This window comes from Nicotiana sylvestris, chromosome 11, assembly GCF_000393655.2.
Source record: "Nicotiana sylvestris chromosome 11, ASM39365v2, whole genome shotgun sequence".
Lineage (NCBI taxonomy): Eukaryota > Viridiplantae > Streptophyta > Magnoliopsida > Solanales > Solanaceae > Nicotiana > Nicotiana sylvestris.
Genome location: NC_091067.1, coordinates 89109571 through 89121562, shown reverse-complemented (window position 1 = coordinate 89121562; position 11992 = coordinate 89109571). Strand labels below are relative to the sequence as shown.

General features: G+C 36.9%; 1 protein-coding gene across 1 annotated transcript; it reads left to right on the top strand.

Annotated features, from left to right (window-relative positions):
* Positions 1-1298: 1298 nt before the first annotated feature.
* Positions 1299-1685, top strand: LOC104227752 (uncharacterized). Its single transcript, XM_009780069.1, has one exon. The coding sequence runs from the start codon at positions 1299-1301 to the stop codon at positions 1683-1685; it is 387 nt and encodes a 128-aa protein (XP_009778371.1).
* The last annotated feature ends 10307 nt before the right edge of the window (positions 1686-11992 follow it).

Genomic DNA, 11992 nt, shown 5'->3' with positions numbered 1-11992 from the left:
TTGCAAAATTTGTTAATTTTTTTAAGGAAATATTTATATAAATACCTTCTCATTTGAATTTTTCCTTTTATTCAAATAAAACCATGCAAAGAAATGGGTAGTTCTTCTCGTTGAATTCAAGACTAGTCATAAGAAATATATATATTTCCTTACTTTCATAATTTTCAAATAAAGCTTTTTCCTGTTAACTAGATTAATACTTGCAGTTTCAATCACTTTTACTAGTATAGAGAAAAGAAGTCTACCTTTTTCTATATTAAAATATACAGGGAATCAAATCTAATAACTAATATATGAACAAGAGAACAAAAGTAAAACATAAAAGGAACAAAAGGAAAATAGTACTATATTCTATTAGAAGAAGCCAAGGGGAAAGACTTAGACCTAGTACTGCACCCCTCAGCCACCCTTCCACCCCCCGACCCCAAACTAAGAAAAGAAGAAAAAGATGAAAATATAGCAAAGTGACCAATTCTCGTTTGCTTATTCTTGAAGTAAAGTAGTTCTCATATTGCCTATAAGGTCATGCTGATAATTTTATTAGTCGCTACCCCTTATTTTTCCTACCTGTTGCCGACTAATCATTGTAAAATTAGCAACTCCCAAAATTTCTTGTTCAAATAAATTTTATTAGCGATTAAATTCTTATTTCTTGTTGTAAATGCGAAAAGCACCAATAATATTGTTCATTTTAGACTTGGGCCAGTACATTCGTAAAATGCGTCACTAGAAGATAAGTTTGCTTCCTCAAGTGCCCGACTATGTTTTGCGGATGTATAATTTACCTGAGATATTGCATATGTCCTTTAAGCACATTTGCCACCCATCATCTATTGAGATTATAGAATTGTAGTATATTGGTGTATTGTATTTATTAGTTAGTTCATTGAGATCAGTTAGTTAGTTAGTTACAAGGGTAATTTGATAATTAGCTGTTATTAGTTTTGTTTTTTCTATACAAGTGTATATATACTGAAGTTAGCAGATGAAATAATACACAGAAAATTTTCCCAATTTCTTCATCTCTCGAACCTTCCCCTTCTCCTTCTACAGAAGCTTGAGGACAACCAACAATGGAGGTTGGTCTGCCATTTTAGCTCTAATTTCGACATGGTATCAGAGCATAGCTCTAATTTCTCAACATAAATCTTCCCCAATTTCATCAATTTCTCTTCTCGATTCTCAAAATTGGAAAGTACGAGCTCACGCCTTGATGGAACGGCTTTTGGAAATTTTCATCTAATTTCTTCAAATTGAGTAATCAATTGCTACGATTTTCTAACAATCAACCAAAATCGATGGCTGGAGACAAGGAAACTCAAAGTACAACTGGTAATTTGGATTCGACTAACCCACTATACATGCACCCATCGGAGAGTGCCGTAATGACGCTAGTTCCTGTTGTTTTTTACGGAACTGGATACAGATCCTGGAGAAGAGGAGTCCTTAGGGCTTTGTCAGTAAAGAACAAAGTCGGATTCATCACAAGAAAGTGTAAGAAACCTAACCTTGATGAAGTGACCTACAATCAGCGGGCTCGTTGCGATGATATGGTTACATCGTGGATTTTAAATTCACTCTCAAAGGATCTAGCTGATAATCTACAATTTGTCAACAACGCTAAGGAGTTATGGCAAGAGTTAGAAGATAGATATAATCAGACTAATGGAGCGAAGCTTTATTAACTGCAAAAGGAAATTAGTGACCTTAGTTAAGGGGTTTTAGACATCACAGGGTATTACACAAAAATGAAACGACTTTGGGATGAATTGAACACCTTGAGTGCACATGGGCAGTGCAATTGCCAATGCACCTGTGGTGCAAAGGCAAATATGCACAAAGGTAAGCAGGATTGAAGACTAATCCAGTTCCTAATAGGCCTGAATGAAGTTTATACATTTGTGAGAGGCAATATATGATGATGGATCCGTTGCCCAACATAGCATAGGCTTTATCTATCCTTATCCATGAAGAAAAACAGAGAGAAGTCAAACCAAACAACAAATTAGTTATGGAGTCCACTTCATTGAGTGCAAATGGATCGGGCAATGCCAAGTTCAGGACCAATTTTAAACAGAGAGGAAGCAATACTGGGCCAAATCCATATAATTATAACAAGTCAAACTATCCACCTGCTAAATATTGGATGTTTTGTGACTATTGTAAAAAGCCAAGTCACACCAAGGACATCTATTACAGAATTCATGGTTTCCCATAAGACTTCAAGTTCACAAAGGGGAGAAATGCAACATCTGCTGCAAATGTTCGTGTACATTGTGAGGAGATGGAAAAAGGAAATCAAAGTCATGGACTTCAGAGCTAACAAGGAGCAGTACAATCAATTACTTAGCTTACTGGAGAAATTTCAAGGGAGAAACACATGAGAAGGTCCTAACAACAACATGACTTGTGGAACTGCAAACTTCGCAGGTACTAGCTTGTTCTACCTATAAAGAGATTATTGAAACAACCGTGTGTAGATGTTCTAAAACAATTGCTGACTTGTGGATATTAGATAGTGAAGCCTCAAATCATATGGCATATAAAAAATCCTTTTTAAAGAATGTTACAACCTTGCCCTACCCTTTCTTGGCTACATTACCTAACAGATATAAAGCGAAAGTGACAGAAATTGAAGATGCATTTCTTGGTCCTATGTTAACCTTAGTTAGAGTTTTATATGTGCATACTTTCAAATACAACATCATCTCTATTCATTCCTTAACTGATTACCTCAATTGCATAGTTAACTTCAGTAAATACCATTGCATGATGCAGACCCCTTCAATGAAGAGGCCTCTGGAGATTGGTAAGGCAAGGAGTGGATTGTACTTCCTTTGCCCTGAGTGTCATGAGTGTTCAGAGTCTGGTTCATTTTCTGTTCCTGTCAATCTTTGTTCTCATTCTTGTTTTCCTGCATTGACTGATGTTGTAAATAAGGGAAAGAGTCATAATTCACCTATGCAATTCTTGTCAAGTGTAAATAAGTCATCTCAATCAAATAACAATGTCAATGTAAATACTCTTCACTTAAGCAATAAAACTGACTCTTCCTTTAATGTGAGTTCTCTTTTATTGTCTTCATCATCTCATAAAAATAACAATGAGCATCTATGGCATAACAGGCTAGACCATGTACACTTTGTAAGAATGAGAACTATTTCTACTATACCTATTTAATTTTCCCACAAGCAGCCATTCACTTGCCATGTCCGTCCTATGGCAAGGCAGAAAATGTTACCTTTTGGCCAAAGAACTTCATCCACCACCAAAATATTTGAACTCTTACACATAGATTTATAGGGTCCCTATCATATAACTACACATGACAATTACAAATACTTCCTTACCATGGTTAATGACTTTAGTAGATCAACCTGGATTCATTTCTTAAGTAGCAAAAGTAACACTCTTCAAGCCATCAAAGCTCTTGTTTCCATGATTGAAAATCAGTTCAGTACATCAGTCAAGACTGTTAGGTCAGATAATGGGCTAGAATTTGTAAACAATGAAGCCATGCTCTTTTTTCAAGAGAAAGGTATAATCCACCAGAAAACTTGCCCATACACATTACAACAAAATGGTGTGGTTGAGAGAAAACACAAATACCTGCTAGAAATAGCTAGAGCCTTACTTTATCAATCCAAATTATCGATGAGATACTGGGGAGAGTGTATATTAACTGCTACATATTTGATAAATAGACTGCCTTCTTCAATTAACAATAATTGCCCCTTTGAGCTCCTTTACAACAGAAAACCAATCTATTGACATCTTAGAACTTTTGGTTGCTTGTGCTATGCTACCACACTCAAAACTCACAAAGATAAATTTGAACGTAGAGTCACTCCTCGTGTATTTGTAGGATATCCCTTTGGGACCAAAAGATATAAGGTCCTTGATTTAGCCACAAAGAGGGTACATGTGTCTAGAGATGTTATGTTTCATGAAGATAGAGGGTACATGTGTCTAGAGATGTTTTTCCTTTTGCCATTTCACCTGAACATTCCTCTTTTCCTTCTGTATTGCATATGATAAACCACAATTCCCCATGTCCCAATTCCACAGTAAATACATTTGATGATCATTGTAATCATGATAGAGAAACATCAACTTCTATCACTGAAAGTCCTATATCCGATACACCAGACAGTAATCCATTTCCAAATTCTATAAGCACACCAAATCGTATTTCACATGTGAGCCCAAGTCCAAAACCAAGTGTTTCTCCTGTAGGACACTTAGAACTCCACATAGCACCCTTCAACCAAGCACCACATAACATAGAACCAAATATTGATCAACCAACCAACCAATCAACATAGAAGATCAAACAGGACACTCAACACACCCTCATATCTCAAAGACTATGTCTATATACTACCCAATTTACAACCAAACAATCACTTAAACAACAACACAAACCTTGAAAATCAAATAGCTCCTACTTCACTTACTACCCTTTTTTCCAACAACCATTCTGTGTCCTTCAACACATTGAGCCATGATAGCGATCAATTAGTTAAGAATATTTCACATGAGTGTGAACCATACTCTTATAAGGAGGCAACCTTGAATCCTGCCTGGCAAGTAGCAATGACACAAGAATTTGAAGCATTATATGCTAACCATACTTGAGATCTAGTTAAGTTGTCTGTAGAAAAAAGGTCATAGGGTACAAGTGGGTGTACAAGATAAAGCACAAAGTCGATGGAAGCGTGGAAAGATACAAAGCAAGACTTGTAGTAAAAGGGATACACACAAGAAGTTGGGATTGACTATACAAAAACTTTCTCCCCTATGGTGAAGATGACCATTGTTAGGGCTAATAAGTAGTAATTTTAACCTATTATTTGCTCTCTTTTACTTGTGTTTTGAGCCAAAAATGCATGAAGGTATTCCCAAAAACTAATGTAATATGCTTGCTTGCAAGAATTGTTCAAAATGAGCAAAAAGAGTCATAATCAACTCATAAAGGAGTTAAAACTTGAACAAAAATCAAGACTAGGCCAAGAGATATGAAATGCGGACCGCACAAATATTTTGCGGCCGCAGAAGCCACAATGCGGCCGTGATCGAAAATATGCGGACTGCAAAAGGGAGATTTAGAGAGTTGCATTTTCAGACCAAATGATAAGCGAGGTCCGCGCCAGAAATGTGCGGCTGCGAAAGTCTCATCGCGACCATGATGGAAATTATGCAGACCACGGTGCATGAAGTTCAGAGAGCTTACAACTTGAGCAAAAGAAAGAAGTATGGTCCGCGTCAGAATTACATGATCGCAGATCTATTATGCAACCACAGATGAAATTATGTGGCCCGCAAAACTCCTCTCAACCCAGATCTAGATTTGAAGAACACTAATTGCTGTCAGAATTACGCGGCCGCACAACCTCCGTATGGGTATTTTTTCCGTAAATTTCAGCTTAGTCTAAATAGATATTTTTGACATTTTTAGGTCATGTTATGTTTTAGCTGAGCACGTGAGATGGATGCACATTCCATTTTGGTCAATTTTGTACTAGGATTATCTTTTAACATTAGATTTTTATCTTTTAATCTAGTATTATGAATTTTATCTTCATTTCATCTTTAATTTCTATTATTTTCATGAGTAGTTCAATCCATAGCTAGGTCCTAAGTTGTGGATTCTATTGGCCTATATTGTACAAAGATGCTAGCGAGCTTGTTAAGTAGTATGATGATTGCCAAAGAGCTGGTAGGATGTCCAAGAAGAATGAGATGCCTCTCACCACCTCCTTGAGATTGATATTTTTGATGTATGGGACATCGACTTTATGAGTCCACTTGTGAGTTCGTGTTGGAACACCTATATTCTTGTTGTTGTGGATTACGTTTCCAAATAGGTTGTAGAGGTGGTTTTGCCCAACAATGAAGCACGAAGTGTGGTGGTTTTCTTGAAGAAAAACATATTCACAAGGTTCGGCACCCCAAGGGCCACCATTAGTGATGGGGGTCAGGTTGAGGACCCGATGCAGACAAAGACCACATAGGGAGTTTTCTTTACTCTCTACCGCTTTTCCCTATTCTTATTTGATTATTAGCATTAGGGACAATACTAACTTTCATTTGGGGGGTGGTCCATTTTGATTTATAACATTTGGTATGTAATAACCAGTACACTATTTTTCTTTATCTTTACTTATCTTTATTTTCACTTTTGGTATGTATATATTCGTTATTTTTACTTTTGGTATGTATATATTCGTCATCTTCACATTTGGTATGTATATATTTTTACCATATGATGTATATATTCATTTTCATTTATGTATATATTTGCTTTGCCTAAAGTTTGTATATATTCAGTTTAATTTTCGTAGTTTACTTCGTAACTTCTTTCGTTATTTTCCCTTAGTAGAATAGCTTCTTATTTCCTTTAGTAGCTTCTTTTTTATTTATTAGCTTCTTTTTTAAGTTTTATATTGACAATAAGCCTTTGATTTTCTTAATGCCACGGTTCTTTCCAAAGGTGGATGTTATGTGAACCAGGTGGCTCTTCCCAACGATGGATGACGTGACAACCTTCTTAAGGGATTGAGTCCATTTTCTTTATGTTTTGGTGTAAATAGTAGTACTGAATAAAAGTGTCTCAAGGAGGCTTCACTTGGTACTAACACATTTACCTTCGACCTTATGATTAGAGACAAGTTAATTGGCAAAGAATAACTCTAGTTGTGACCTTTAGACTCTTGTGTTGACTAAAACAATCATCGAGTGGTTTCTTTGAGCCGTTTGTGATGTTCAATCTTAGCTAGGGTTTTTGTGGGCTCTCAACTCTATTCTCTTTAACAATCCAGCAGCTTGAGAGGTGAGGTATTGAATTGCAAGTCCAAGTCCCGTACCAAAAAGTTTAGAACTTGCCCTGAATGTTTGTCTAGGCTAAATTTTAAGTGTAGCTCGACTTGAAAAATGATTGTAGGCTCTCCTTGATCAAAATTTTGAAACTTAAAAGCTTTTGAAGCCTACCATTATGATATCCCTAGTGAACCCCTTTGAGCCGAAGCCCTTTTTCTTTCAATAACCACGTTACAAGCCTTTATCTATTCTATAATGACCCTCTCTTGGCACCCGATCTTTTCTTGGCATTCTTGTTAGACAATTGGCAAAAGGATAAGTTTGGGGAAACGAGGAATGTGAAAGTGATAAAAGGTACAAAAAACAAAAAGAAATGAAGAAAAGGGAAGGCAAATAAAAAGAAATAAAAGCCAACAATAAATATGTCAAAAAGAAAGTGAAAATTGAAGGGATTCAAAGAAAGCAATGATGAAAGGCATAGAATGATTAGAAAAGGAGAAAAACGATTGTCATGAGCAAGAAAAAGTGACATTGTATCTCTTTAGCTCCCCTAAGAAAGAAGAAAATGATTCAAAGAGTCAAAAGAGTATGAGCCGAAATGAGAAAATGGAGTGCTTAAGGAAAGATGAAACCATCATATGCAGATAAGTCCTACCTTGATCCAAAAGCCTTCATTACTTTCCCGCAAAAGCCCTATATGATTTCAAGTGGAGTGAGCTTACACTAGTGGTGATTTACATAAGGGGCAAGCTTATGGTACTTAGATCCAGACTTGTGTCATTCTTTTGAGAGAGATGAGCGTACTTCTTCGCAATCCTTATTTTGGAATGTTATAATTCTAAAGTTAGATTTGCTTATGGAGAGTAGAGGTGAAGGAATTTGGGTTCCACAATGACCTACGTAATAGAGCGAGCTTCCTTGATGAATTAAGTCAACTCTTGATGCTCTAGTGTCGCATTAGAACTATGGTACTCAAAAGGTCAAAACATTATGTTGTTGATCATTCATTTTTGTGTTAAGGGTAATTGTTAGTCCCAATTGATGCATGATTGATTCACCTTAGGGCAGCTTAAATATCCTTCTATTTTAGTGGAAGTGTGAATTACATTATTTGCTTGAGGACAAGCAAAAGCTTAAGTTTGGGGGAGTTGATAAGTTGGAATTTTAACCTATTACTTACTCTCTTTTACTTGTGTTTTGAGCCAAAATGCATGAAGGTATTCCTGGAAACTAATGTAATATGCTTGCTCACAGGAATTGTTCAAGATGAGCGAAATGAGTCATAATCAACTCATAAAGGAGTCAAAACTAGAACAAAAACCAAGACAAGACTAAGAGATCTGAAACGCGGACCATACAAATATTGTGCGGCTGCGGAAGCCACAACGCGGCCGCGATCGGAAATATGCGGTCCGCTAAAGGGAGATTCAGAGAATTGCATTTTAAGGCCAAATGATAAGCGAGGTCCGCACTAGAAATTTGTGGCCCTGAAAGTCTCACTGCAGCCGCAATGGAAATTATACAGACCATGGTACATGAAGTTCAGAGAGCTCACAACTCTAGCAAAATAAGGAAGTGCGGTAAGCATTAGAATTACGCGACCGCGGATACATTACGCGACTGTGGATGAAATTATGCAGCCGCAAAACTCATCTCAACACAAATCCAGATTTGAAGAACGCGGACCACGGTCCGAATTATGCGGTCGCGAAAGCAATAATGCGGCCGCGGTCAGAATTACGTGGCCGCACAACCTCCGTACGAATATTTTAGTCCAAAAATTTTAACTTAGTATAAATAGATCTTTTTGACATTTTTAGGTCATGTTATGTTTTAGCTGAGCACGTGAGACGGTTGAGCAATCCATTTTGGGAAATTTTGTACTAGGATTATCTTTCAATATTAGATTTTCATCTTTTAGTCTTGTATTATGAATTTTATCTTCATTTCATCTTTAATTTTTGTTATTTCCATGAGTAGCTAAACCCATAGCTAGGGTTGTGACCTAACCCTAATGTGGGTATTTGATTTTAGGGCTCGAATGTGTATGGGTTAGTTATACTTAGCCTAGTTCTTGCTAGAACTATAGAATTAGTGGTTGCAAACACTGATTCATGCCTTTATGACTTAGTCTCTACTTGAGAAAGAGGGACTAAGTCTAGGAAAACTAGGCTAATAAGGAATTGGGGTGACTCAAGAAATTGATAGCCCCAATTAAAGGGTTAAACTTAGAGATAGTAATACCCGACTTGAGCTAATATCACTTGAATTGCATGAATACCCATTTGGACTTGAGAAAGCTAAATTGGGCAAAATCACTCAAGCTACCGATAGGTATAGAGTGAGTATTCGGGTATGATAGCTATATTAAAATCCCAATTAATCACGAGCTTTCCCTAGATTTTACTATCCGTTAGATATCCACCTAGGTAGAAGTCATGACCCTAATCTCTTTAAACATTTGAAAACCAACAACAATAATATTGTCTTTAGATTCAATTATTTCCATCTTTAGAGTAAAGTTAGAAGTAGAAATCAAACCCAACATTTGTGGAATTGTAGTTAGACTCAAAACCCGCATCTAGATTAGATATAAACCTAATTCTAATTATTAACTCCCTGTGGATTCGATCCCAACCTAGTTGGGTTAAAACTTCATCGACCACCCTCTCTACTCGATAGTAGTGTAGGCTTGGGCCCGATCAATTTTTGTGAGATTAATGATTCGTTTCTGGATGAACAACTCCTTTCCATGTCTTTGACCGGGATGCCTTGGTTTGCCGATGTGGCCAACTATCTTGTCAGTGGAATTGTCCTGAATGAGTTCTCTTCAAACCACAGAAAGAAGCTCAAATGGGACTGCTTGGATTATTATTGGGACGAGCCATATCTTTTCAAAATTTGCATCTATGGTGTTATTCGGAGATGTGTTCCAGAAGTAGAACAGTTGGGTATTCGTGAAGCTTGTCATTCCTCGCCCTATGGTGGTCACCATGGCAGGGCAAGAACTGCTACAAAGGTCCTAAGCTATGGATTCTATTGGCCTACCTTGTAAAAAGATGCTAGCGAGCTTGTTAAGCGGTGTGATGATTGCCAAAGAGTCGGTGGGATTTCCAAGAAGAATGAGATGCCTCTCACCACCATCCTTGAGATTGAGCTGTCACACCTCTTTTTTCCTACCCCCGGAAGGTGGGTATAAGGGAGTTTTTTCCAACTTAAAGTGACAATCGAAACAAGATCATTTTTTATTAAACTTCAGAGTCGCCACTTGGGATATTTATGGTGTCCCAAGTCACCGGTTCAAATCCCGAATCGAGAAAAAGATTGACTCTGTATTACAGTCCGCGAACACAGAAATCCGGGTAAGGAATTCTGTTAACCCGGGAGAAGGTGTTAGGCATTCTCGAGTTCCGTGGTTCTAGCACGGTCGCTCAACTGTTATAATTGACCTATTATCTAATTTTAATACACTCTTGAAACCTATGTGCATTTTATTCCTTTTAAACTACTTTTAATAATCCAATTGTTATACAACTAATTATTGATTACACGTTTGTGAATCATGTCACGGGAACCGTACCCACGATTCATAAATATATTTATTTTATTTAAAAAGATTAAATTGTGGCCGGGTCACATAAATGTACCCCCGGATTTAGAAATTAGGCATCACAACTATGTCACGGGAACCGTACCCGTAGCTATGATAATTTATTTAATTAACGCGCCTAAAGCCGACTACGAAAATTCAAGGCATTTTATTTTACACTAGTTAAGATAATTAATACGAGGGCCACGGATTATATGATTCAAATGTATGAATGGTACGCCTCAAAACTATTCAACTAAATGAACTATGTATATTCATATTTAAAAACTAATTAAGTATCACAACCACGCCACGAGAACCATACTCGTAGTTGTGATGGTTTTACTACGTGTCAAAAGCAAGCTACGATGTTTATAAACATTAATGGCCTAATCATGTTACTAACGAGTTATTAAGTAAAAGAAAGAGCAAAAGTAAAAGAGAATCAAGTAGGAAATATTCAACGCATGCTCAGTTTTTGTTAATTATTTATTTCATGTATCTAAACCAAACTCAACTCCTAAATAAATAAGCAAATTAACACTAAATGATACAAGTCTTTACCCACAACCCATGACCCAGTTCTTAAATTTCATATCATTAATTTATCATACTCGAATTCCTTATTAACCAACAAACAAGAATTATCACCCAATCATTCCCAACTAGATTACGAGATTCAAGCGTCCAAATAATCAACAACAAATATAGTATTCAACACATGTAATTTCAGATTCATATTATTAAATCAAGCGATAAACTAGAAGAAACGAGAGGTAAATAGCGAGATAAACAAGACTAGGCCAATTTATTTCAACCAAGCCATGGATGGACATGTAAGAGAAGTAAAATCAGAAAGAGAATTTATAAGAATTGACCTCACTGTCAAAATCCTTTAAAGCTGATTAACGAAGACAAAACCCAGCAACGAAACGCGATCATGACTTCGAACGACGACCTCGACAGAACATCGCCGAACTTTAACCAGACTGCCTCGCTTTTCCTCCGTCTATCTCTCACTCCGTTTAAGTGACCTCTTGTTGCAACTCTATCCATGTGTGTGTGTGGTTGTGGAAGGCTGTTGAAGAAGGTCGTTGATGTTATGGGTTGTGTTTCGGCGAGCTTGGTTGAGTTGCTGGCGTGAAGAGGAGGACGGGTGGAGATTATTTTGGTTGTTGAAGATTCAGAGTCGATGGTTGTTGTGTGTTCAACATGAGGTGTGGTCGTTTGTGTGAGGGTGACGAAGAAGATGAAGTATGGGGGATCGTTTGGTGATCTCTTTTTTGAAGAAGATGCTCACAAAAAGGGGGAAAGGTCCTGATTTGCGGCGCTTCAGATCTTTTCTTCATCTTTTTCAGATCCTCCTCTTCACTATAGGGGTCTAGGTATTTGTAGGGGTTTCTAGGTTAAGGGGTATGGGCCTAGAAATTATGGGCTTGGGAATTATGGGCCTTTATGACTAGTTTTGCTTAAAATTAGCTTAATTAACTAAAAAAACTATCCATATAAAAATATTACCAAAAATATTAATTAACCCTACTTAAGTAAAAATAGTTATTAACATAAGACTGCCCGTTAAAACAA

Bases quoted from the DNA above. Each gene is read 5' to 3' on its own strand.
- LOC104227752 (XM_009780069.1), top strand. From the start codon at position 1,299: ATGGCTGGAGACAAGGAAACTCAAAGTACAACTGGTAATTTGGATTCG.